The sequence below is a fragment of the Acomys russatus genome, chromosome 29 (genome assembly GCF_903995435.1).
Source record: "Acomys russatus chromosome 29, mAcoRus1.1, whole genome shotgun sequence".
Lineage (NCBI taxonomy): Eukaryota > Metazoa > Chordata > Mammalia > Rodentia > Muridae > Acomys > Acomys russatus.
Genome location: NC_067165.1, coordinates 34,483,789 through 34,511,668, shown reverse-complemented (window position 1 = coordinate 34,511,668; position 27,880 = coordinate 34,483,789). Strand labels below are relative to the sequence as shown.

At 52.0% G+C, this 27,880-nt stretch overlaps 1 protein-coding gene across 1 annotated transcript in view; it reads left to right on the top strand.

Annotated features, from left to right (window-relative positions):
- Positions 1 to 26,278, top strand: part of Igsf21 (immunoglobin superfamily member 21) — a 212,568-nt gene extending 186,290 nt beyond the window's left edge. Inside the window, exons 5-10 of the mRNA XM_051171820.1 lie at positions 15,944 to 16,059; positions 18,780 to 19,254; positions 24,347 to 24,432; positions 24,917 to 25,109; positions 25,426 to 25,464; positions 26,059 to 26,278. Of these exons, the coding sequence (XP_051027777.1) occupies positions 15,944 to 16,059; positions 18,780 to 19,254; positions 24,347 to 24,432; positions 24,917 to 25,109; positions 25,426 to 25,464; positions 26,059 to 26,132 (983 nt within the window). The 3' untranslated portion in view covers positions 26,133 to 26,278. The remainder of the gene's footprint in view (positions 1 to 15,943; positions 16,060 to 18,779; positions 19,255 to 24,346; positions 24,433 to 24,916; positions 25,110 to 25,425; positions 25,465 to 26,058) is intronic.
- Positions 26,279 to 27,880: the final 1,602 nt, after the last annotated feature.

The window sequence follows — 27,880 nt, the reverse complement described above, 5'->3', positions numbered from 1 at the left end:
TGCTGGGAAGAAAATGATCTAAGGGCTCTAGCTCTTGTCTGAGAGCCTGAGGGGATGAGCCACCCGCTGGGCACCTACTAATTACTGTAAACCAGCCCTAAGCAATCTCTAAAGTATAGACCCAAAGAGCCAAGGCTGGGAGCCCCACAGAGGAGGAGGATGTGACAGGTTGGGATCCAGGCCAGTGCTGCAGAGAACTGGGGAGAACTCAGAACCAAGATGTGCTGGGTAGTCAGGCTGTGAACCCCAGTTCCTACCTCCTGGTTTAGAAGCTTTTAGTTCTGTCTTTTGCCCCAATGTCCCCCTTCCTACTGTGCTGGGTTAGGGGCAAACCAACATTTCATGTCCCCCAAACTGCCGAAGGAGGCATCTGGGTAATCAATCCCCAGTTGGAGAATTGCCCTCGGTTAGATTGCCGTGTGTCTGGAGCCGACATACTCATTATGAGAGGCACGGAGGGCTTTGCGTTTGGGCATAAATTTTCTACCCATTCCTCAGGCTGTTTGCTGAGTGTTTATTAGCTACCAGGCATGGCTCAGCACCTGCTGGATTTGGGAGAACAGCCTAATAAGTGAGGTCAGTATTTGTTTTCCTGTCTCACGAAGAGGAAAGCCAAGCTGAGAAGATGTGCCCAGGGATGCAAGGCTGAGCAGGGTAGAAGAGTGGGTCAACCTTGTGGGTCATGACCTCCTTGGGGGTTGAAGGACCCTTCCACAGGGGTTGCATACCAGATATCCTGCATATCAGAAATATTTACATTATGATTCGTAACAGAAGCAAAATCACAGTTATAAGGTAGCAACAAAAATAATTTTATGGTTGGGGGTCGCCACAATATGAGGAACTATATTAAAGGGTCATCGTGTTAGGAAGGTGGAGAACCACTGAAGGTGCTAGTGTGGAAGCCAGGACAATGGGCTCTCTCTAAAGGCACATGGATGAGAGATGAATGTGGAGGGCAGGAGCGTTCTTGTCTTATTTCCTTAGGAAGACCTGTACAGGCAGTGAAGGGGATAGTTCATTAAGGGGGCGACACAGAGGGGCTTGGGTGTGTGTGTCACACCACACCTGTGGCCTGGCTCCAAGAGACCAATAAGGGAGAAGGGGCCAAGATAAGGTCCCCAGTGACCTTGATGGATCATTAACCCAATACTCTCCTCTCCCATGTTCATATAACGCAGGCTTTCTTTCCCTGTGACTCAGTCTTTCTGTCTGCTAAGTGGGGGTTATAATAGCATCTCTCCTGTTGGGGTGTGGCATGTGACCATCAAATAAATCAAGCCCTGTGCCCCAGGCTCACAGGGAAGGCATTTCTCCCTCCCCACTCTTTAGCCAGCACTCCCTCCATCTTCCCACCCCTTAGCCCTCCAGCCCCCCCCCCTTCAGGCCCCCAGCCACCCCACCCCCACCCTAGCATCAGCTGCTGAAGGGGCTGGGCACAGGCGACAGCTGCATGAACTGATAACAGCCAGGGGCAGATCTCTCAGCAGGATGGTGGCAACTCTGTCCCCTCCTAGGGTGTTGGCTGTGTTGGCTGCCAAGAGTTGGAAGAGCTTGGAGCCAGTGCCCCACCCAAACTCACCCCTTCCAGTCTCCCTGTTACACCCTCTCCTGGTAGATATTCTATCCTGGAATTGGGTCTCCTCTCTCATGAGCCCACTACAAGGCACAGACAACATGGTGACCATAAGTAGACAGGAAATGCTCCACCTGCTCAAACAGGAAGTGTTCCGCTCACATAACACATACTGCCATTGTGATGAGGGCAGAGCAGGCATAAGAAGGCAGAGAACACACATGCCAGCCCTAGGGCTGAATGGTAAACATAGTAGCATCCAGGCATGAGGGGCCATTCTGCACAGCAGCCCCCATGCATGGAGACCAACTGGAGAGAGGACACGGGCCTGAGATGCCTGGCAAGACCAGGCACAGGGTTGAGCTGTTCATCTGAGAAGGCCCCGGGACAACTGTGAGACGTCACACAGTGCCCTCAGCATCTTGGATATGAGGTGGAGACGGAATGCCCAGGCACCTCCCCAGGTCTCCATTCCTCTCAACCAGATAGATCTCCTAAGGTGGACCACTAGATGGGCAGTGCAGGGCCTGAGATAGAGGCTGGGCTGGGCTGCCATGAGGGTCCAGAGCGATGGATGCAGTTTGAGGACTCAGGCAGGATAGGCCAAGACCGTCCAAGCATGCCTAGAACCTGACACTGTTGTCTTGAGTGCCTGGAACCAGCTGGGGTCTGGAGAAGGACTAATGCCCTTTCCACCGCCCAGCTGTCCATGGGCCTCCCAGTTACAAAAGCCACTGGCTGAGTGCCAGCGTGGAAAAGGCAGACAGATGGGTCTGAGCTCAGAGGAGCACTTTGGAGTAAACCGAGTCATCTATCAAGGGCGGTCACTTCCCAGCTTCATCCCTAAAGGTCTGAGCCTGCTGCCTGCCTTCTGCCCAGGCTCCTTGAATCCCCACCCATCCTCTCTGAACACAGGCCTGCCAAGTTGGAGCGCCCTTGACGGCAGCCCACTGCGCACCTAGATCAGACTCAGCACGTTCCATCAGCCACCTAGCTCATCCCTCTGAGGCCCTTACAGGACAAGTGGGACAATAGATATCAAGCCATGGGCAGCAGGCCAGTCAAATGGCCACTGGCTGAAGAGTCATTCCCACCAGACACCAGGCCTCTTCTCAACATGGAGAGCATGAAGTTCCCAGGCACAATGTCAGCAGGCACTATGGCAGGCTGGAAGCCCACAGGTTCCTATTTTACAGAGGAGGAAACTGAGTCAGTTCCTGAGGGGGGAGCGCCAAGCTTGCACTCAGTTACTTTCTGATGCCATTTTTTTTTTTTCTCCAAAGGAGGCTTAAGGCTTTAGGCGTGGAAGCCCACACTGGGGGTGGTTTGGGAAATTGCTTTAACTGCCTCCACCGCAGACAGTTCCCGGAACCACAGAGCCCATGGCCTCCCCCACCTCACCAGAGAACTCAGCACACAAAAGGGAGAAAACAGGACGTGGGTCCACCCATCTCACAAGCCCCCTCTTTAAATCACCTTCACAAGCACGCCCCTATGTACCTGCTCCATTAAAGGGACAAGTCCTAGTCTCCCTACAGAGCGCCACCTAGCGGAGAGGCCACGTCAATAAAGGGGCAGTCAAGAAGGTATGCTAATCAGTGCAGACTTGGCCCCAAGCTCTTTAAATATAGTAATTCATAACCCTTGGGACACAGGTCTCCCCCACTTTAGTCAAGGAGGAAACTGAGGTTCAGAAACATTACACATCACCACAAAAGTCACACAGTGAGTCAGTGGCAGAGCTTGCTTGCAAGCCCGATAACCTGCTTGCAGAAGGCTCAATATGGCCTCTTGCTGAGACACCCACCCTGCCTTCCCAAGGCAAACAAAAGAAGCTCATCTCCCTCGAACTGTCCAGCCAAGTGGCTGCAACCTCTGGGGTCCCTGAACTTCTGCACCTCCCACATCTTGCCACTCAGTGCTCCTGTCTGTCAGCTGAGGTGCATCTGATGCTCTGCATCCCGATGATGCCCACCCGAGCACGTCCGCAGGAGCACCGTTAAACCCTGACAAGTGTTAGGTCAGCGCAATGCTTTATTCCCCTCGCCCCCGGGAGTAGGATTTAGTGTCTCTGGCAAGAGGTAAGGCGCCCCCCTCCCTGGGACAGGACCCTTAATTACCAGTGATATGTGATGTTGACGCCACAGTGCCTCCGGCTCAGGAGTGTAAAGAGAGCAGAAGGTTGAGTTTCAGTGTTCCCATAGCCATCTGAGTAGCTTGAGAGCCCGGAGCAGGAGCAGTGGGGGGCTGGCAGTGTGCGGAAGGTGGGCTTCGCGCTGTGTATTGAAAGGGAAGCTGAAACCAAGATCACACTGCAAGTGGCCTTATTCTGGGGCTCACGGTCTTGAATGCTAATCTGGCTACAGTGGACTCCTGGATTTGGTTTCCCTCTCTGTACAGGGGGGAGGCAAGGTTCCTTCATTCACTCTCATTCATGAATGCCTTGGCTGGCTGAGGCTCATGATTAGGCAAGCCATGGGCAGAGGTTCTTCAGGGCTGTTCTCAGAGCAGCTAACATAAGGAGACAAGTAGGATTATCCCCATTTTATAGAAAAAGGAAACTGAGGTCCAAAGATTCCAGGGGATGCTGTGTCCACCCACGACCTGACCTCCAAACTACAGGACCGACACAGGTCTGGAAGGCCCAGTCTCTTTGTCAGAGAGTCTATGACTGATAGGGAGCCAGACAGAAACATAGGTTCCTGGAAGAAAAGGAAAGGGGTGAAGTCAAAAGGTGCAAGCTGAGGGATGTGGGCATCCCAGGCAGAAGTCTCTTCTTGGGCGGTGCTGGCTCTAGCTCGTAGAAGCATCCTGTGGTGCCAGATGGAGGAAGGGAAGGGTAGGATACACCTCTCAGCAGTGTCTTAGCCATTGTTCTTTTGCTGTGAAGAGACATCATGATTGAGGGAGCAACTCAAAGAAGGCATTTAATTGGGGTCTTGCTTCAGTTTCAGAGGTTTAGCATATTATCGCTATGGTGGGGAGCATGGTGGCATGCAGGCAAGCACTGGAACAGAGGCCAAGAGTTCTATATCATGGATCCATAGGCAGAGAGAAAGAGACCCTGGGTTTGGCATGGCCTTTTGAAGCCTCAGAACTCACTCCCCAGTGACACACTTTCTCCAACAAGGCCACACCTCCTAATCCTTCTAATCCTTTCAAATAGCCCCACTTTCGGCTGACTAAAAATTCAAATATACAAGCCTATGGATGCCATTTTTATTCAACCCACCACAGTCAGAGAACACCCCTGGATGCTGGCACATGGGAGGGGCAGTCAGAGATGGGCAACAGTACCAGCCATGCACTTAGTAGGTGCAAGGTCTCAATACTTTACATAGTGTTTTGCAGAACCCTGCAAAGTCCATGTGACAATAGAATATAAAGCCCATTCTACAGAAGAGGGAACAGAGGCACAAGGAGGATAAGTGACCTGCCAATGTCACCTAGCTGTTATGTGTCAGAGTTAAGATGCAACTGGGAGTAGCCAGATTCCTAGGTCAGAGGTGAGTCAGGTAGGTGGCTAAGGCCCCAGCACTGAGCATTCCCCTCCCTCATGCTCCAGCATACAGAGGTGTCCCCTGCTTGTGCTAGTTTGAATAAGAATGGCCCCCATAGGCTCATATATTTGAATTCTTAGTCACTAGGGAGTGGCACTATTTAGAAAGGATTAGAAGGATTGGGAAGGTTATGAAGAAGGGATACAGACCCTGAACCTCTGGGGCTTCAGCCAAGCCCCTCCTGCTGGTCAGCAGTTTGGCACCACCTAGAATAAAGCTTCACTCAGCTCTTTTATGGATCCAAGACAGAATCAGTAATGGAAGCAGTTGGGAATGTTCAGGGTGGGAGCTGAGCGATGGGTACCTGTGTATTCATGGCTCAATGCTTCCCTCCCCCACCCCTTTTCCAGCGTGTGTGCATCTGTGTGTTGTGTGTGTGTGTGTGTGTGTGTGTTATGCACATGTGTGTGCACATGCATATGGAGGCCTATGTCGGGAATCTACCTCAAATGTTCTCCCACCTCGTTCTTTGAGGTGGGGGAGGGGGGTCTCAATCAAACCCAGAGCTCACTGATCCAGCAAGTCTCATCAGCTAGCTTGCTTTGGGGGATCCTCTGCCTCTGCCTTCTGAGGCTGGAATTACAGGCAAACCACCATACCCGCACAGGTATTTCCATAGACACTGGGGACCTCATGCTCATGTGGTAACTGCTTTAACCACTGAGCCTCGCAGTCCTGATTGCACTTTATTCTGAACTATGGAGGAAGAAACGTGGGAGCACCTTCGCATCAGATAACCCTCCCTGCAGCTCCTCCTGAGAACTGCATTATGAACAGCAGGCCAAACTGGTGATTTATTTGCCTCCAACTTAAAAAAAAATCAATCCACAAATGCTTATAGGATAGGAAAGGCAGTGGACTCAATGCCTCCTGGAAAATCCACCCTGGCCCGGAAGGGAGGTTCAGAGCTGGAGTGTGGGGTGCAAGTGTGGGTTAGGAGCAGGGCTGACTCTCCATGGTGCTTTCCAGGATACCAGGGAGACCCAGAGGGCTGAACAGGTGGGCAGCCAAGAGGCCTCCTGACTGCTACAGAAGGCTGCTGTGTGTGTGACCCCATGGCCATTGTCTGCTGTGGCATGGTTTAATGGGGAAACTGAGGACAGGGAGGGTGAAGTCATCTAGAGATCAGAGTCAAAGCCTCCATAGACTTCAGGCCTTTGACTTCCCCACACTGGTGCCTTTGTTTCCAGTGCAGTAATAAAGAGCAAAATCGGCCAGAGTCCATGTGTGCCCACTGAGCACCCATGGCGCTGTGAAATGCCCATCCTTTACCTCCTGAGAGTGGGTCAGTGTAGAGAGTCACCCCAAGACTCCTAGCCCTGGGAAAGACCAGAACCTAAAGCTCCACTGAACCTGGATTCTGCTGGCTCTAAATTGCTCCCCTAAATGGAACCCTAAGCCAGGGACCATCCATCTCCATCAGACCTCTCTACTCCCCAAATTGCTCCCAGAAACAGTGTCCATATTTCCCTTGTCCTACCTAGCTGCCTAGGAACACAGCTCGCCTTGTCAAAACTGCAGGCTCCCAGCTGGGCTTCTGGAGCCCTGTGCTTCCAGGCAGGGGTGAGCCCTGTTCTGAGCCACCAACACAGAAGCTCTGTGTGTGCTTGGAGGGACATGGCTCAGCTAATAGGCCAGTGGTGCTCCAGAGTGGGGCTACCTGGAGCCCAGTAGCCTCAGCCTGATGACGCTTTCAGGAGAGGCTACAGAGTGGCTTGGAGGAGACTCTTCAGAATGCTTCTCCACTTGCAAAGCGTCCCAAGTTTCCACAGACTTCCTAGTACATGGATGCACATGGCACAGGGTGAAACTGCCCGAGCGTATAATATGCACTTCTGTGGTGTACTGACACCCCCCCCCCAAATTGGCCAGCCCTGCTGTTATAAAATAAATCTGTTGCATACCCCATAGATTTTTATCTTTGCACCTATGGCAGGTCTTTGACACATTCGCTCTCTAAAGCCTTGCAGCAGTGCACAGGACAGCTCAGGATCCCAGAAGGGAGCCACCCACCGAGGCTTAGGCCTGAGAACCCCAGGGCCAATGGAGGCCCAACTACTGAGGCTAGCAGCTTTGAAGGCCAGTCTAAAAACTTAGATTCATTGACAAGAAGCCAGTCCAGGCATGCTAGAAAATTGCCCCAATTGTGGGAGGTGGAGCTTTGGGGTGTGAAGTCCTGGACCCAATGCAAAGGGGTGGGGGAGGTTCTGGAGAGTTCTGCCCTACTCTTGTGTGCTGAGGCTTGGAGGGCCAGGCTGGCATTCTCCAATCCTGTCCAGCCCACTCTTCCTGGGTAGTGGTGCCCTCCACTACTGTTTATTGAGTGTCTATTATGACTAAAGCCCACTGTTCATAGGAAAACGTAGGTCAAGGTAGAAGTTGGCATTTGAACTTGTCTTGGAGTCGCCCAGAGGAATTGGCAAAGACCAATAGCTGGGTAGGGAAGGGGCCCAAGGACTGCCAGTGGTGACCACCTCCTGGAGGATGCTGACACTACTGGTCCAGGGAACACATCTTGAGAACCAGTGATTTCAAGGCATAGTCTAGAAACAGCACTGGAGGGCTGGTGAGGTGGCTTAGCTCATACTTTGTTCTCTCACTACTCCCCTGGGGTACTTCCCTCCCTGCTCTCCCAAGCACTCAGCCAAAGACTGGTCACAGCTGATAGGGAAGGGCAAGCAGGTGAGTGGGCACTGCCAGCCACTCTCCACAGAGCAGGCACAAGAGAACAGATAAATAGCTGACATGGTTGGGTTCCTGCTTAGCCCAGAGAGGCCCTCATCTCAGGGTGGGAAGGGCCCCGGGGATAGCAGGTGTCCTCACTGGCAATGACCTGGGCCCCAGACTTCCTCATCTGGCCGTAGCCTTAGCACAGATCCCACAGCCAAGCTCAAGTTCACAGCAGGGCCTCAGCTCTGCACCTGTGGCACAGCCACTAAGTCTCCTGTCATAGATCATGGTTCCGTGTGGGGACTTGTCCTGGGGTTTGCTCCTGCACGGGACCGTGACTATTCATCTTGATATTTAATTTTTCCCCAACTGCAGATTTGAGCCTTTCCTTCCCTCGCTTCCTCTTCGTTGGTGGGATCCACTTCTATGGAGAACTGTCATTGGAGAAGGTTCCTACTCTTTTAGATGGGGCAGACACTGAAGGGTGTGGCACCTAGGCCCCCCATTCATCCATGGCACAAATGTTTCTTGAATGATCCTGTGTGTTAGAAGGAGACAAGAGTCCTCCTTTCAGGGTACTTAAGGAAGGAGGGAGGGAGGTAAGAAAGGGACAGGAAGCTCAGTGTGTTTGGAGCATTGTGACAGGGTGGGTACCTGACAGAGAAGGCTGGAGATGGAGACAGGCCAGCTCGGGGCACTTACAGGGTCTCCTAGGATCCCTGTCACAGGCTGGCTGGCATCCTCTCTGTTCACAGAAGTGAGGCATGCAAACAGGAATGAGATTTGAGCTACCCTGTGGCCTGAGGTCTGAGTCTGGGATGAGGAGAGTACAAAGCCTCATCCTCCAGTGAGCACAGCCTGGTGGGAAGAGCCGGAGGCTGACTGTGGTCACTGTGACAAGCAGCCTGAGGGGGACCAGCTCCTGGCACCCGGAGAAAAGGTCTTGTGAGATGTGGAGGAGGGCTGTCTGAGGAGGCCACTCTTAAGAGATGAGGTAGAGTTAGGTGGGGAAGGCATCCAGGCCTAGGACGAATGAGGGCTGCTCCAGCCGCTGCAGCTGAGAGGACTTCCTGGAGGAGGCGCAGTGTTGAGTGGCATTTTGAAGCAAAAGGAGACCCTGGGAAGGATGGGAAAGGAACAGAGACACAAGGTCAAGAAATCAGAGAAAGAGCTGAAGGCAGACCGCCAGAGGGACATTTATATTCATGGACACTTACATTAGAGGCCACTTTTCTGGTGTTTGAAATACAGCGTAATGGCCAGGAACTGACTGAAAAGGAAGGCAGTCGATAGAGCAGGCATGTTGAGAGGAAGAATGGATTTTTTTGCAAATAATATCATTTTGAACTTGTCCATTCCTTCTTCCCATCCCTCCCCCGCCCCCTGACCCTAATTGATGCCCTCCTCATGATAAACAATCCTCAGGGCTGGAGCAGGCTCAGCACCTTCACAGAGTGGTACCTGCAGGGCAAGCTGGAAGCTCCCTCCCTGGATACAATGGTGTTCCTGGGAGGAACAGAAAAAGGGGCTGCAGGCAAGCAGAGAAGAGAGTCAAACAATCCTTCTCTCTGCTCAGCATTTCACGTTTCCATTTGAGGTTTCTATCCATTTTTTCTTCCGTTTCTCTCAAAACACCTGGGAGCTGGAATGTTGGCAAGTGTGTCAGATTCGACCCATTTCATGGCCTGGAAGGCTGATGCTGATGCTGATGCTGATGCTGATGCTGATGCTGATGCTGATGCTGATGCTGATGGGGTAGCAGCTAATAGGTCCAAAGCTCCAAGGAAATTGACACTTGGTCTGGGTAGGGAGCTCTGTTCTGCATTTGTTAAAGTGAGTACACCAGGATAAGGGGAGGAGAGTTAAACCCTGGCAGGGTGAGGGCACAATGGCATAGATCTAGGGAAGGTTCTCTGCCCACATTGCTAGTGTTTCTTTACTGTGTCCCCAAATTGCAAAGATAGGGAGAAAATTTACAAAGCTGAGCAAGCGCCTGCACTGACTCAGAAGTGAGTTGCAGAGCCCAGACCAAACTTCTGCTTGCAAGATACAGACAGGCCGTATTTCAGAGTTAATTTCATAAAACGGATCACCAGCCCTCGCCATATTCCATCAGTATGAATTGCTGAGTCTAAAATAACTTCACCTCCTGCCTCCCTCGGTGACCGTAGGACAGGGGTGATGGAGGCTAGCTGGGCTGTCTGGCGATGCCTAGCTGGCAGCAGCTGTGCCTTGACAGCTGCACACAGAATTAGTCAAGGAAACTTCCAGAAGCAGATCCCTCCTCCTAAGATAAAGCAATAAATAAGCCTAAAGCCCATTGGCCAGGCAGTTGTGGAGTGGGGGTGGGGGTGGGTCTAGGGAGTTTCAGAGCAGGGCCTGTGAGTGCACAGGGTTTGAGTACATACACAGCATTTCTGAAAGATGCTCCCAAAGGACATGTCCCAGGAACTCTGGACATCACTGTCTAGTAGGAAGGAGCTGGGTGAGACAAGCCACCACCTGAACAGAGCTGAACACAGCCAGGTGGCCCGTCATTGAACTAGGCTATTCTTACTCCGGAGTTCCCATGGGCTTTATGGCTGTGCCCTCAGCTGGCTATCTTTGGATGAATGAAAACTGGGCTATCAGGCCCAAGACACTTAAAAGGCTACTTAGTTTTCACCTTGACAGAGACCTATCAGGGAAGAAAATGAAAGTGGGCATGGGGTTGGAGTCTGGAACGGGGTGGAAGTAGAAAAAAAAAAAAGGCAGGACTTGGGAGAAGAAAGGAGAGGGGAATAGTGGTGGTGGTGGCGAATTGAGCTAAAGCTGGAGATGGGAGCTGAGCATGGTGTCACATGCCCTTAAAATCTCAGTACTTAGGAGGCAGAGGCAGAGGGATCTCTGTGAGTTCAAGGCCAGCCTAGTTTACATAGTAATTCCAGGCTAGCCAGAGCTACATCGAGAGACCTTATCTTAAAAAAAAAAAAAAAAAGTGTGTGTGTGTGGGTGGCAAATGGTAGTGGTGGAGATTTGGGAATGTAGCCCAATTGGTAGCATGGTTGCCTGACCTGCATGGATTCCTGAGTTTGATCCCTAGCACCCTATAAATCCAGCATTAGTTCACGTCACTTCTAATGCTAGCACACAAGTTCAAGGTCATCCTCTATTACGCATCAAGTTCAAGGACCGCATAGACTACATGAGACTCTGCCTCAAAAAAAAAAGAGATTGGGTGAAGATGGAGATGGAGGTCAAAGGGCGGGTGGAGGAGGGGATGGAGGTGTAAACGGGCATGCAGACATGGAGATGGAAGGAGAGGAATGGGGGCGGGGCAGGGCTGGAGGTGGATGGAAATTCAGAAGGAGGCAGAGAAGGGGCTGATGGTGATGGAGGAGAGGGTGAAGATGCGTGGGGACAGCAGTGGAGGAGCAGAGGGAGGCTGGGGTGGGGATATACTGAGGGAGACCAAGGGCTAAAGGACAAAGGCAATGTGCCTAGGAAGCAGGGGACTGCCTAGGACAGAGGGCTGAGACGAAGGGACATGGTGACAGGGATGCAGGGTGGAGCAGCAGTAAGAAGCCAGCATTCCCAGATAGAAACAGCTCTTTCTGACTGTTTGCTCTCAGCCTTCCAAGGGGCGACAGAGGGTGTAATGTAGAGTGACATTCTCCGGGACACGGTGCCTGGGAGATGCTGGTGGGCAGAGTGTGTGAAGCTCTGGCTGTCCACACGGCTGCTGGCAGCTCCTCTTTGTCATCATCCAAACAACCGTTGTAGTCTTATGAGCTTGAATACCTGTTCACACCTACTCAGAAGTGCCCGAAGTGTCATAAGGGATGGAGCGCAGGCTCTGCATGGGCCGGGTACAAGGCTCTGTGTGCATGAGTGTGTGTGTGTGTGTGTGTATGAGTGTGTCTGTGTGTATGTGACCGAATGTGTGTGTCTCTCTGTGTGTGCATGAGTGTTTGTGCATGCACAGGTATATGTGTATGCATGTGCATGTGTGTGCTGGGGGACCTCCATGCTATCTGAAACACTTGCCCGGATCTGGAAGGCTGGGTACCTGCAGAAGCTCTGCTATTGGACTGGTATGAGTGGAAGCAGATCTGTGCATCTCTGGCCTCAGTGAACTCATCTGTAAAATGGGAAGCCTAGCCAAGAGCCACCCAAAAGACACACAGAAGAGGCCACCCATGAGTCTATAAGTCTTCCAGTGAGCACATGGGAAAAGGTAAAATAAATTAAAAAAAAAAAAAAAAAAAGCAAAGTGAATTTAACCACATTTTCCACACCTAATATATCTAAAACGATATACCATCAACGCAGAATCAACATAAAATTATCAGCAGCAATATCTAACCTTTCAAATATAATTTTTACTTTATGTGTATGAGTGTTTTGCCTGCATTCATGTCTTCACACAAGGTGTGTGCCTGGTGTTTATGGAGACCAGAAAAGGGCATAAGATCCCCTGGAACTTGATTTAAGATGTTTGTGAAGCCACCATGTGGATGCTGGGAACTGAACCCAGGTCCTCTGGAGGAGCAGCCAGTGCTCTTAACCAGTAAGCCATCTCTCCAGCCTCTTGCAGTGTTCTTTTTAAAACCAGGCCACTGAAACTTGGTGAGCTCTCTACACATCCAGCACATGTGAGCTCAAACTGGCAGCATTTGGGGTGCTTGCACTTGATGGGATATAGGCGCCGACTGTGGTCAAGGTGCAGATGGCGAGCACTTCCTGGTCTCCTTGCTAAACTGCAAGCAAAGACCAGACCTGATCTTCTCAATCCCTGGCAAGTGGCCTAAGACAAAGGAAACAAGCAGGGAGGGCCACCAACAAGGGCAGTGGCTGCTATAACAGGAACAGTTCCAAACTATTTACACTGGCCACTTATTGGCTCTCCGCAGCCCCTTTAATTCTATTCTGCAGGTAAGGAAACACACTTCCAGAGGTTAAGTCACCTGTCCAAGGTCACGCACCTGACAAGTAGTGCGGCTAGTCTTTGAACCTTGAGAGTTCTGGTCTAGAGCGCAGTCTATCCTAAGCTCCCTCCCTTCTCCCTAATGATACGGGGGGGGGGGGGTTAGTGGGGGAGGGGAGATGGGTGTGCAGCTCAGGGGTAGAGCACTCTGTCTAGCAAGCAGGAGGCTCTAGATTCCTTCACTAACACTGCAACAGTATTCGTTATCACGACTGGAGGGCGTGTCAGGTACCAGATAGTTACCATCTCATTTACTGCTTGAGCACTTCTGTCAGGCAGGTTCCCCTTAGTGTGACCTCGATGAACTTGGCCGCGATGGGTTGAATAAGAATGACCACCATCATTTCATGCCTGAATACTTAGTCTCCAGTTGGTGGAACTGTTTGGGAAGGATTAAGAGGTGTGGCCTCATTGGTAGAGGGGTGTCACTTAGGGGTGGGATTGGAGGTTTCAAACACTCCTGCTCTTCCTAGTGTGGTCTGGGCTTCCGACTTGTGGCTTGAGGTGTGAGCTCTCGGCTGTTCCGGTTGCCATGCTTTTGTTCCGTCATCAGGGGATCAAACCGTCTGGAACTCAATGAAACACTTTCATTTATCAGCTGCCTTGGTCATGGTGTTTTATTCTCAGCAATAGTAAATTAACTAATATAGCCACACAGGAGGGAGGGGTCATTTTGAAGGGCCCCCTTTCCTTTTCTGTCCCCGCAGCATTCTGTAGGATGTAGTTTAACCAGAACATTTTGAAGAGGAAGAAGAGGGAGAGGAAGAGGATGGGAGGTGGTGGTTGAGGTGGATGGAGGTAGAGGTGTTGATGGGAATGGGGCCAAAGATGGAGGTGGTGACAGATGGAGGTGCAGAAAGCGGTGGGGATGGGAGGCCATCCGCCAGGAGACACTAAAGGTGATGGGGACCACAGACAGTGAGCCTAGGGGCCAGTGTTTCATGCTGACCTCTGACTGCAGGGAGGGTCCTCAGCCTTTGGGGGCAACAGAACTAAAAGCAGTTCCCGAGGACACTGGAGATGATGCTCTTAGGTCCTAGAGCGTGAGCACTTGCAGCAGCTCAAGTTTGTACTTGGGCATAAAGGTACTGACAGATACCGGTCCCTTTGAAGGTTTGGGCTGGCCTGGTGGCCTGGGAATCTGGGCTTCAGACCAGGCATTGATGGTGCATACCTTTAATCTCAGGCAGAGACGGGCAGATCATTGAGAAGTCAAGGCTAGCCTGGACTATAGAGAGACAGATCCTGTCAAGCCAGGATGCCACCATTCAGATCCCAGCTCTCCATCATGCTGTCTTACAGGAGCCAGGGTCTGCTCCCATGTCACTTGTTTTCCCATCTGTACAATGGGATTATCACACCCACATCCCAGGCCAAGGATGAGACTGCAGCTCATGGAAGCTGGGTGGGCCTTCACTGATCTTTGCTGTAAAATCTTGTTTTCTGTGCCGTTTCTGTAAAAGTTACACTGCGGAGTTTGCAACTTCTGGGTAATTGAAGTGTTCTGGTGTGCATTTCCGTTCTCCGAATTCCTACCCCACTTACCATCTGTTTTGAGCCATCTTCCACTTAATTACAATTCTCCCTCTATTGTTCTCTCAAGCTTCATGCTCGCTTTCCTTCTCTTGCCCCCAGCATGTGTGGCTGCCTGAATAAAGCCCTGGCTCATACCTGGCTCCATCTCCCTGGGCCCTAAAACACAGCAGCCTCTGCTTGCTGCACCCACTAGCCAGCCGGCAGGCTTCTCTGCACTCTGTCTGCCTCCCCGCCAGCAGCAGGCCCCTGGCACTGAGCCCCACACCTGGCGGGTGTCAGGAAATGTTCACTGAACTTAATTAAACTCAACTGGGGTGAAAAGCCCCTGCAGGAAGGCAAGGTCTCCAGCATCTCGTTATTTGTTGTTTGACCCCCCACACACACACACCTGGAACCCACTCCCCAACCACTGCACACGCACGGGGGGGGGGGGGGGCAAGGCCAGGGAAGCAAGAACAGATAGCCTGGCCCAAAGCAGAATTCAAAGATGGTGCCTCCTGCAGATGCCAAGGAGGTCACAGCGAAGAATCCTCTTAAGGTTGAATTCCCAGCACGGAGCCCTGCAGATCCACTAGCTCTATCCCTCAGCCACATTGGCTCCCATTTAACAAAGGAGAGATCAGAGGCTCGCAGTGTGGAAATGTGAGCCCCAAGACATGGGGATGGTAGTGACTGAACGGAATGAGTGTGGGAAAGGAGATGAACAGGTGAGAGGGAGGCTTCCGTGCACAGTAAGCCGGGTCCCAGGCAGGGAAAGAGAAGACACCCTCAGCTCTAGGTGACTCTAAGTAACCCACTTTGCTCCTTCCCAGCCGTGGAGTCTAAGCTGCTGTCTTGACTCATGCTTTCCATCTCTTCCAAATGAAGTCTTCACGGTGTCCCTGCTCTCATTTAAAGTGTTCAGTGGCTCCCCACTACTCTCAGGAGAAAGATGCAAAAGCCTGTCTGTGAGGCGCTGGTCACACAGCTTTCTGGGAGGCTGGAGGCAAAGGAGGGATCCGATGGAGGCCTTGATCTGCAGTACTTGCTGATACCACGGTGTAAAGACACCGCGGGGACCTGTTTCGAGTTTGTATCAGTCTAACAGCTGGTTCACAAAATCCCTGAAAATGCCATCATCCTCTGCACAGGTTGGGGCTGGCTCCAGCCCAGACAGCGAGCTCCTGAGACGCACTGGCCTTGCATATGATCTGCCCCTCTTCCTAGCTGTTGGAGTAACATGAGCACCTAGTCCACCTGTGCCCCCACCACCTCCGGGCCATCATTGGGCCAGAACATGCTCTAGTTCTGTCTTCCTCTTGACCACTGCTCCTTTGGATCACAGCACACTGTGGCTTCTCTGGCAGTGGCACCCCAGGACACTGGGGCAGGGTCCTCTTCTGCACCAGGACGCCTTTTCTAGGATTCTTTCTGGGGCTGGATGCACTTACCACCTCCATCCCCATGGCCTCTTGAGTGCCCTGTATTTCTTCCACTGAGCTAAGAGTCCCAGGAAGCAGGACCCTACTCTGTGTCCCCAGCAAGGGACCCCATGTCACCACAGTCGGTACGGCAGCAGCCCTTGGTGTAGGACCGGGCAGAACTCTATCTGAGTTCCCCAGCTGAGTCACTATCTCTTGTCTTTCCCTTTGGAAGCTCCTCCAACCTCCATCGAAGTTGTGGCTGCTGACTCCCCGGCCCCCTTCAGCCGGTACCAGGCCCAGAACTTCACGCTGGTCTGCATCGTGTCCGGAGGAAAGCCAGCTCCCATGGTGAGTGTTTAGGGGCCCAGGCCTCAGTATGCTGAGACTCCTGCTTTCCGAAGCCTTTTTCAGGTACCGCTTCTGTACCCAGGCAGGAAGTGGTTTGCCCAGCTGGACTCTGCCCAGCACCCCTCTCATCCCATAATCCTAGATCTTCACAGTAAGGATGGTCTTCCAGGAGAGCCCAGTACCCAGTACACACCTAGTTACTGAGGGGGATGGGAACAATGAATGAGGTCCAGAGACGGGAAGGGACTTCTCTATAGTCCCCCTGATGGTTTCCATGAAGATGGGGCGCAAGTTTGTGATCTCATGCTTCAGGCACAGTGCTCCTCTTAGGGGTTCACAGGGAAATCATCAAAAGGGAGAAAGGAAGAGAGAGAAGGAGCAAGAGGAAAGACAGATTGGGGTGCTTAGTCATGGGGAGGGGTACGCATCCAGAACACCTGGTCTGCGTTCTGCCTCAGGACTGACTCTGACCGGGAGCTCCCTCTCCATCTTAGTTTTGGTATAAGTCCAAGCAGTTGGACCCCGTCAATGTTCCAGAAACCATGGAACCGTTTGGGCCCAACAATCACTCAGTGAAACGTCATGTGTCTATCTTGTACCCAGGGGAGGTAGGAAGCCCTAGAGACCCCTGGAAGCACTCTTGTGTACCCGCATCGGAGCCTTTGAGCTACATTTGGGAGTGATTCTAGTATGGCCTTTTTAGAATACTCTAGTCCTCAACCCGGTGAATTTCACACATTCCTCAGATTTAGCAAGATGGAGGCGGAGAATGGGCAGGGCTGGAGCAACAAGGACCTGCCCTTAGAATGCAGACGGAGAGGGAAGTGACCCCTCCTTCCCAATGTGACGGGTCCTCCCTCACTAGAGGGCCAGTGGTGGGACCTTAGGATCTGACCAGCCCTACCCAGAGCCTGGGGCCGCAGAGTCAACTGGCCAGGGCACAGGAGTGGCTAAGTATAGAGATGCCCCATGGTAGGGTGCAGGAGCCAGATGGGGTACAGAGACATGAGGACCTGGAATGAAAGTACAGGATATGGAGGGCAGTGATATAGGACATAGAGGTCAGAGGTCAGGGATGCAGAGACGTAGGGGTCTGCAGCGAGGGTATAGGGGCCCAGGGGTCAGGGGTGCAGAGGCATTGTGTTCCAGTCATGAGGTCACTCGCAGAGGCATAGAGGCATGGTGGTCAGGGCTCAGCGGGCTAGTTTAGAGTGACGCTGCAGTCTCAAGCAAGCAGTTGACAGAGGTGGCCTTAGACCCACCAAATGCTGAAGAGGTGGTTCATAGTCTCCCCTTTAGAACCGTAACGATGCCCAGTTTCTCCCAAGTCAGGGAAGCTGGTCTTTCCTCTGGAAAAAGAAAGACACAAGGAGAGGGTTTCCTGGCCCTGGGGCTACAGGAGAGCACCCCTTTTCCACCTTATCATCTGGCTGCCACTTAAGACACAGTTATATATGTAAAAAAAAAATGCCTCCTCTCTCACGCTGTTCTTCCCCGCCTCTCCTCCCCTCTCGTTCTCTCTCTGTCTATATGAAAGATCCTCATTCCCTGACATTCCAGGCATCTTACGTCTGTCTAGAGCGTCGGAACTTGAAAGCAATTCTTTGATATAAATTACAAACCTGCTTTTGAAGCACTTTAAAAAAAGAAAAAGGTAAAAAGCAAAGAAAGGGAAAAAAAAAAAAAAAAAAAAAAAAAAAAACCCAAGCCCCTAAAGCAGGCCATTATGTACAGAAGATCCTTCTGCAGGGTTTAAAACTCTGACAGGTCCTGCACACCCACACATCAACCCCCCTCCACCTACTGTCCAGCCCCTCCCCCACCTGCCCACCCCAGGCTTCGCTTCTCACACCCACGGAATCCCTGGAGTCCCTGAGTGTGGTGCTTCCTGCTCTTCTCTCTCCCCGTCTGCTATCGATTTATTTATCTGATTTATTTTAAAAAATACACCCGATCCCCGCAGGCTCCTGGGCGCATGTACCAAAATAAGAAGACAGCAAATTAAATTAAATGCCGCCTCTCAAAACTTGAATTCCCTATTAGCAGAGAAAGGGAGAAGACGTCTTTTTTAGCCTTATCCCTGCACCTAGCTCCTTCCCACACATGCACCTGTTTTCTGCCCAGCAGCTCCAAACGACCAAATTGTATGAAGAGGCAGAACACACATGCATGCACGTGCACACACGGACATGCGCACACATACTAACACACACACACACACACACACACACACACACACACACACACACCTCTTCTCTATTCCTCCTTTCACACCTCATTTTGGCCCCAGTGTTTGTGCATTCCCACCTCATCCACATGCCCTCGGGGCAGCCATGGACCATTCTAGAACCTGGGTAGGTGGTCGCTAAATGGCATCTAAAACCACCAGTCTCCCCCCCCCCCCGCCCCGCGTGACTTCACTCAAGCCCCCAATTGTTCCCTGCAGTCAATAGTCTTATTTCTCTTTAAAAGTGGAGAAACAGAGGCTAAAAGCCTCCCCGACTTTTCAATGATGGTGTTGGGCTGAGCCGTCTCTCTCCAGTATTGTGGGTACTCCCACGATGCCATGTTGCTCATAGCTCTCCAGGGGAGTGACGGAAAAGAACGGAAGTGGCAATCTCTCTCCTGACTGGGAGGCCTGGATTCTTCTTAAAGTCTGTCAGGAGGGGAAGCCATACATCCATTCTCCTTTCCTCCTCTTGTCCTGCTTGCAACTGCAGGTTTATTTCAAACGTGACGGGGAACCGATCGATGCCGTGCCCCTGTCAGAACTGCCAGCAGCCAGCTCTGGCCCAGTTCAGGACAGCAGGCCTTTCCGCAGCCTTCTGCATCGAGATGTGGATGACACCAAAATGCAAAAGTCACTGTCCCTCCTGGACACTGAATACCGGGCTGGACGTCCCTACACGGAGCGGCCCTCACGCAGCTTGACCCAGGACCCCAGCCTCTTTGTGCAGCCCACCACAGAAAACATCCCAGAAACAGTGGTGAGCCGCGAGTTCCCCCGTTGGGTACACAGCGCCGAGCCGATCTACTTCCTGCGCCACAGCCGCACCCCAGGCAGCGATGGCACGGTGGAGGTGCGGGCCCTGCTCACCTGGACCCTCAACCCGCAGATCGACAATGAGGCCCTCTTCAGCTGTGAGGTCAAGCACCCAGCTCTGTCCATGCCCATGCAGGCGGAGGTCACGCTGGGTAAGACCTGGCAGGCTCTTCTGCAGCCCGTCCGAGATAAGAGGTTGTAGCCAGCCCTGCAATGGGGGTCTCCGGCTGCTGGAAGCCATAGGGGAAGGGATTAAATGGAGTCAGGTCAACCCAGGGGAGAGACAGGGATCTTCGGTAATGTTGTTTGTTGGACTGGAGAAAATGAAAGTTTCCAGGAGGTGGGCTGGTGTTTGTGGAACAAGTACTGGGCCTGAATGGTCGGTCACACTATAACCCTGGGGAAGTGGGGACAAACGGCATGGCCAGGACTCCTGAGGTGAATCTAGAGCCTAGGCTAACTTTTCTTTCTACCTAGACTGTCCTGGGCCTCTGTTTTCTAGCCTGTTGGATGTGGTGGGTGAGATGACCAGCAAACACGGTTTAACCATAAGCTAGACTAACTTGAACCCCTGCAGTACCCTTAGTGGCCACTGAGGGCGCTGTTCTTATCCCAACCCTTTAGGGACTTGGGTTTTACATGACAGGTCAGTTAATTGGTGCTGTCTGTCCCCAGAGACCACTTCCTTAGTCACCACCTTATTGTCGCCTACATGAGGGTTTTGGTTAAAGACACAGTTGAGTCATGAGTGGTTATTGGTACATAGAATTCAAACACCCAGCAAGGACTTTGAAGACCAGGCCACTGATAGGTGGGCTTGTCTGCAGCAGTGGACCTTACTGTTAAGATTACATGCATTCCTTTTCCATGGATGCTCTGTGTGGTTCATATGCCATTTCCACCCATGAAGTCTGCTTTGCTCTCCCTGGCCCATACAGCTGACTGTACCTCTTTCAAGCCCCTCTCCCTGGGGTTGTGTCTCTCTGGTGGGTAGCCTTGAAAGTCATCTCAGTGGTGACAGCGCTTTCTTCCCATTGGTTAAGTCAGGAAGCCTCAGGGCTACTCACTTTCCCTTGGTCTCCTCATGTCCAGGTCACCACCTGCCCTGAAGCGCAGCCTCAGACCCGCCCTTATAACACTTTCTCTTCGACCTCCATCCAAGCGCTCTGCTTCCACCCCTGGTGTGCATCATGGCCTCTAGACTGGTCTTTATGCTCCTGTTTCCCCCCCTCACACACCCCCATACTGTTCTTTATCCAAACTGATCTACTTAAAATATGAATCAGCCCAAACCTCAGATTAAACAGCTGCCAGAGTCACCAGTGTATAGACGCTAGGCTGATGGAGAAGAGAGCCCAGAAATAGACCTGCTGGTAAAGTCGATTGATTTTGCTGGAGACCCTGAGGCTGTTTGGAGAGTAAAGACAGTTCTCTAACACATGGCTCCAAGAACAAGAGAACACGAGTGAGGGAGAGGCGGGCCTGGCCCCTGCTTGGCACACACACAGGTTAACCTGAGATGATTGATAGGCCCTAGTGTAAAAGCCAGCATCATAAAACTTCTAGAACAAAATGGAGAAAAATGTCTTTATGGAGCCTCGGTAGCCAGCATTCCTTAAAGTAGTCATAAAAAAAAAAAAAAAACTAGAGGAAAAATTGAAAATTGGTTTGTTGGACTGAATCAAAATTCAGCTCCTAAGAAGACATCCTTAAGAGAGTGAAAAGGCAGGTGTAGACTGAGGAGAGATACTCTTAGTCTTCTGTGCAGCACTGGTACCCAGGATGCCACAAAACAAATCAAACCAAACAAGCAAACCTAAGCCAGGCAAAGCTGTGCATGGCTGTTAACCAGCGTTTGGGAGGTGGGGCCAAGAGGATAAGAAGTTCAAAGTCATCCTCAGTTATATGGGTAGTTTGAGGTCAGTCTGGGTTAACTGTTTCAAAGCCTAGACTGTCATAAGCTCTATCTCAGAACAAAATTATAAACAAAAGGAGAGAAAGTCTTATAAACCAAAAAGTAGGAGGAGTCCTACTAAATACACAAGAGAGACAATCAATATTTGTTGTCAATTATGGAAGACAAACCCAGGGCCCAACACGCACTAGGCAAGTGTTCTTCCACTGAGTGAGCCACATCCCTAGCCCATTGCCATCCTGCTTTTAAAACCAACTATAGATGTATTTAAACACTGTGACCCATCAGGGAGATGGAGATTAAAACCTCAGTGAGGTAGCATTTTTAGATTGCTAGAATGGGTAATCTTTTGAAAACTGACAATACCAAATGTTGACAAGGATGCAGAACAATCAGAACCTTCCTGCATTATTAATGTGATACCGATCCTTAGGGAAACCAGCATGGTGTTTTTTTTTTTCAAACCTGATAAACACTTCACATCTATGAGCCAACAACTGCACATGGACCGAAGGTTGGGTAGATGGATGGTGGGATGGGGGTGGATGGATGGGTGGATTGAGTGAGTGGATGGGCGAATGGATGGATTGAAAGGTTGGATGGATGAATGGACATGAAGGAAGGGAGGGTGGATGGACGAATGGATGGAGTGATGGGTCGATGGTTGGATGATGGAATGCTAGACGGATAGATGAATAGACAGAATGGATAGATGGATGGGTATGTATGTGAGCGGGTGGATGGTGGGTGGGCAGATAGGTTGGTTGGACAGCTGGGTGGGTGGATCAGATGTGTGGATGGATGATTGGGTAGATGGGTAGATGGGTGATTGGATGGGTGGATGGATGGATGGGTAGTTGGGTGGGTGGATGGATAGATAGGTAGATGGGTGGATGGATGGATAGATAGGTAGATGAGAGGGTAGACTGGATAGATAATGGGTGGTTAGGTAGATGGACAAGTGACTGTCTTAATGAAAACCCAGAATTCCATGGGAGTCCCAGAAGAGCTTTTCCTTGAGGTCACACATGCCATCCTCACAGATAGCAAGAATGACACAGGTGGGGGGTGTAATGGGAATTTCTGCATTCCTTTGAGCCAGGGTTTTTCTCTGTGGCCTCATCCTTCTCCCCACTGTCATTTTCAGAGCATCTCTTGGGCAAGTGATAAACAGGTGAGCTGATAGACTCAGCTGATGCTCCACCCACACAGCCTGAGAGGGCTAGATCTATATCCTGGGCCTGCATTCTGTTCCACGGTTCCTACACTCCAGGAGTTGAGAGGAGTGGATACCAAAACTGTGGAAACACCTCTACTTGGCACTCTTGGGCTGTGTTCTCAAAGCAGGCAGGGGGCCAGGCTTTGCTTGCCAGGAGCTACAAATGGACTTCCTGATGGTGGTGGGATGAGAGGGTGCGAGCAGCTGGTCTGACGTCCAGAAACAAGGGGCAGCCTTGAGGGAATGAGCTCCAGGCCATCTGCTGCAAACACCCATCTGCACGAGAGCTCAGGAGTGCATGAGGACAGAGTGTAATGGACTCCTCCCAGGCCACCCTCTATACCCCTCAGGGTCAGATGAACATAGGGGCTACTGTAAACAGCTCAGGGAGCAGAGGAGGCTGGGTGGTCATCTGCCTGGATGCTCTGGGCTCTGAGCATCTCCTGAACCCGCTGACTTCCATCCAGGCCCTGCGTTCTCCTGCAATAGAGGCCCTTTAGCGCCCTCTGCTGGTTGAGGCTGGCAGTGACACAGACCACCCAGGGCCATGAGAATCCCGCCCCCTTCCCCAACCCCCACCCCCAGGGCTTCTCCATCCGCAAACTCACCTCCTCCACAACACCCAAGAACAAGGGAGAAGGCAAGAATATTGCTTGGTCTCCCTGAGCCTTCCTATGCTTGCAGGACAAGCTCTCAAGGAGGAAAAGTGAGATGACATAGAACATCAAGTGTTGAGTGAACCGGGAGGGGATGGCTTAGAGATGGAGCCTTTCCGTCCTCAAACCTGCCATCTGCCTGAATAGTCTCCACCCCCCCACCCCGCCCCGTGTCCCTGGTCAGCACTGCACCCATGCAGCTGGCAGGTGGACACAGCAGTGGAAATCCTCCTCCCCTCTCCTCCCCAGCCTACCCTCCCCTCTCAGCAGGCTGGGCCCGTCCCTCTGCCCACACGGCCCTTCAGATGTCTTCCTCGCGCTAAATTAATAGCGCCTTGGACTTGTTCTCAGAGAGCGAGACTGGCAGAGCCTGGAGCCTGCTCACATCTGCCTGCTGCTCTGATTTCTGTTTTGGAGTTAAGTGGGGACGACAGTACCCTAGAAACTGTGGAGTCCGGCCCTGGCCCTGCCAGCTCTCTGATTAACCCTATGGGCTTTACTTCTCAGCGACACTATGACCACCGCCCTTCCATGAGCTGTGTGTTGCCTCTGCTGGCCTCGGTGCCTGCACACAAGACCATTCATAGTTTTGCTGAGTCTGTTTGCAAATTAAATGTCCGTGCCCACCCCCCCCCCCACACACACACACTAAAGAATAAGCTGCAGGACACTTGATTTTTGTCACTGTCCTCTTTACTAGTCCCCAGCCCTGCTTCAAAGCCTGACATATGGCCAGCTCAGTAATTACTATTGAGTGAGTGAACAAATGAATTAATGAGGGGCAGGGAGTCAGGGAACATGTGTAATTGACTCTATGGGGACCTTGGACGAGCCTCTTCATTATGTGTGGCCCCGGGTTTTCCCCTCTGTAGAAAAATAAAGAAGAAGAAGAAGAAAAGAAATCCAGGCAGCCCTTCGATCTCCCACGAGCAAGGGGGACCCAGGGCATCCTTCACCTCAGCACGTACAGAGAACAAAGGCTGGTGGCTTCACTCTGTCCACATCTGTCCCCCCTCTCCCCCCCCCCCCCCCCCCCCAGGAAATCCCCTGGCAGTGGGATCCTGAATTTTGACCCCGATTCTTCCTCCCTGTGTGACCTTTGGCAAATCACAATGAACTCTCTGGGCCTCCGTGAACTCAGCTGGACAGAGGGGATGATGACAGTGCTACCTTTCTCCCCCACTGACCTGTGAGACCCACAAGCTCAGGGAAGATCCATGCATTTGTGGGTGCTGTTGAATCCCCAGATGCCAGCTGCGGTGGGGCACACAGTAGGGCTGTAGGGAAGATGGAAGGAGGCAGCCATGCCTGGGGACTGAGTGAGCCTCCTGGGGGCTAATGTCTAGGACACCACCAGCCTTTGGAACTTGCTCTGCTTCCCGCCCTGCCCCCCTCTTCATGATGACCCGCATCCAGCACCACCTCTCTCTGACCCAGTCTTCCTCTTCACACAGTCGCTCCCAAAGGACCCAAAATCGTGATGACTCCCAGCAGAGCCCGGGTTGGGGACACGGTGAGGATCCTAGTCCATGGATTTCAGGTCAGCCTCTCTCTGGATACCTGAGTCGGGTGGTGGGTGGGTAGAGACACACAGTGGCCAAGGGCACCAGTGTCTCTGGCTCACTCTCCTATACCCACAAGCAAATGCGTTCACACCAACCTTCTGTCTTTGCATTTATTCCAGCCCTGACCCCCGATCCTCTCCACCTAGACTTTTGTTGTCCAGGCTGTTTTCCAATTCCCTATTTACCTGAGGATGACCTTGAACGTATGACCCTCCTGCCTCCCTCTCCTTGGTGCTAGGATTATAGGCTGACACCCTCACAACTTTAGGATGAAACCTAGGGCTTTGTGTGTGCTAGGCCAGCACACTACCAACTAAGATACATCCCCAGCCCTCTTCCTGGGGTTCTGAGGTACCACTTGATGCCTGTTAGATGAAAATTGGGGCCTGGAAAGCCTCTGTGTTGACAGGATGCCCCCCACCCCCCAGTGACTCTACTGTTCCTTACTCTCGTCCACAGAATGAGGTCTTCCCAGAACCCATGTTCACGTGGACGCGAGTGGGCAGCCGCCTCCTGGACGGTAGCGCTGAGTTTGACGGGAAGGAGTTGGTGCTAGAGAGGGTTCCTGCTGAGCTCAACGGCTCCATGTACCGCTGCACCGCCCAGAACCCACTGGGCTCTACTGATACACACACTCGGCTCATAGTGTTCGGTAGGGACCACACCGGACCACCCGAGGATAGGCCCTGCCTCTAAGCTGTCCACAGAAACCCCCTCAATTTGTCTCACAGAGATAATTCAGTCCACTGATCACAATGGCTTTTGTCCTCAGAGAGATTCCGGGTTCACGTCTTGGCTCTGCCATTTAGCGGGCCTCAGTTTCCCCCATCTGTAACATGCTGAGATACAGAGAGACCGGGTGGCTGGATACACCGTCCCAGTCCATACAATACCATATAGTGGGTGCCTGGGAAGGTCCTCCATACTGAAAAGTCAGTGCCACCCACTCTGTTGTTTCTTTCTGACAGAAAACCCAAATATCCCAAGAGGAACTGAGGACTCCCGTGGTAAGTCTCTACCCTCAAGACTGCACACTTAAAAATGAGTGTTTTCTCAGTGCTTCAGAAAACATCTGTTGCTGAAGCACTGTCGGCTTCCCCGGGCCCCTCCCCTTCCTTCAGGAAGCCATTGAGACACATAAACAGAGTCAAGGTTCGGCAAAGGCAGGCACTAAGCAAGGAAGGCTCTACACCCCCAAACAGCCAATGGGAAGTCAGAGACCAAGCTTGCTTCCTCTCACTGCTACCCTCTGACCATGGGGTGGGTCTCTGACATCTCCACGGGACACTTAAGAACATAGACAGACGCCCCAGGTTGCTCCCTCAGCCACCCCAACTTAGAACTACCCATGGGATGCCAACACTACCATTACACAGCAAATCTCTCAGTTCTCGGTGAAGCTTCCCACTCCTGGACCATTCTGATGGCCTCAGCCCAAAAGGCCTGCATGGGCATGGGCCACTGGACCCATGGCAGGAAGACAGCAAAGTTGAGGTTTGAACCAGGTCACCTGATGCTGCCCCCTACCGAGCATCTTTGTTGGGAACCTGTTTACTCCACACAGGCAGGCTGCAGCCCTGACACCACCTCCACCCTTACAGGTTCTGCTTCTGGCCCCGCTGGCGTCCGGCTCACCCTGGTGCTTGCCCTGACAGTGATCCTGGAGCTCACGTGAAGATGCCGCCTCCTCCTGATGTTCTGGCGGCCCGGCATCTCTGCGATCGATTTTCATTTCTTTTCTAAACTATTTCCAGTCTTGTTCTTAGTCTTTGCCCATGTCTCGGCTTCTTCACTGGGTTTAATTAAACAAACAGACGGATTTTCCCCACCTCAGTGTGTGGCTCTATGTTTTTCCTTAGTCTAGTAGCAGCTACTGGGTACCTGCTGATATCCATTCTTGGGACAGGTACAGAGATAGGATAGCAAAGGAGATGGAAAGCCTATGATACTATGAGAATGGGTAGACATGCAGCTCCTGTCTCATTCAGTCCTAAAAATAGCCAGGTACGGGAAATGGCTATGCTCCCTCAAGGGAAATGTAACAGTCAGCTGTAGCCATGATAATGCTGCCTAACAAGTCAACCCAAATCTTGGTGGCGTGCAACAGCTAGCATGGATATTTATGTACAGACAGCAGTGGTCCAGATGACCTCATCCAGGCTCTCCAGACAGCTTAGCTTCAGATAGCATACCACCACCATCCCCCCACCCCCATTGCCAGACTCTACCCCGACCTGTCACAGGCTACACTCCAGACTGGTATGTAGTCCAGTCTATAGGCTTGTAAATCCCATGAGCGGTTTTCCTGGAGCTGGAGCAAATGGAACAGTACCTACCTGACATCAGATCCTCCTACAGTGTGTATCAGTCAGCTTTCCATCACTGTAACAAAACACCTGACATAATTTACTTATCAAAAGGAAAGGTTTCTTGGGCTCACAGTTTTGAAGATACAGTCCTATAACCCATCAGCCTTATTGCTTTGGGCCATACACCATGAAGCCATACACCATGGCAGGAGGCTTTGAAGCTATAGAGGCACATCCCACAAAGAGGCAGGGACAGACAGAGAGGTAGAGGAAGACTAGGCCACCACATTCCCTCTGAGAACACACCCCACCTGTTGATGGTCCCACCACCTTTCAATAGGGCCATCCCAGGAACCAGGGCTTGTGCACATGGGCCTAAGGGAGCCAATGGCTAGCCTAACTAGAGCATGGCAGATCATAGACCTAGAGGGAAACCCAAGGCAGCACATGTAAAGCCTCTGACTGGGGGGTCATGTGTGTGGAAACTGGTTGAGCCAAAGGGATGGATGATGTTGAACCTCATCCCACCCCTCCTCCCCACCCCTGCTGTAGTAAAGACCTGAGAGGCACTAAGAAGATGATGGGAGACAGGGCTTATCAGAGTGATCAGCTGGCATGGGATGGGGTGGGATGAGATGGCATGGGATGGGGTGGGATGAGATGGCATGGGATGGGGTGGGATGAGATGGCATGGGATGGGGTGGGATGAGATGGCATGGGATGGGGTGGGATGAGATGGCATGGGATGGGTATGTTGCGATGAGCCCTGAGTCTCATTCACTGAACACACTAAAGATCTATCTCAAGCTCGTGGGCAGCCCAAAGCTGTTCCTAGCCACACACTGGATACACATGAACACCCTTGCACTCTGGAGCACCCAGGGTGGAAGAAAAGGCCATTGCCCCAGGCAGGATCATGATGCCCAAAGCTGCCCTGGCCCCAGCACCTGAGTAGGGTTGCTGATCTGAACCTAGGCTAGTGGCTCTGAGCTGTGTGTGGTGGTGGTGGTGGGGTGGCAACTGGGGTCTCCAGGTGGCTTCAGCTGGATGACTCAGCTCTGTGTCATGTGACCGCTCAGGCTCCATCAACTGAGCTCAGTGAGGGTGGAGGAAC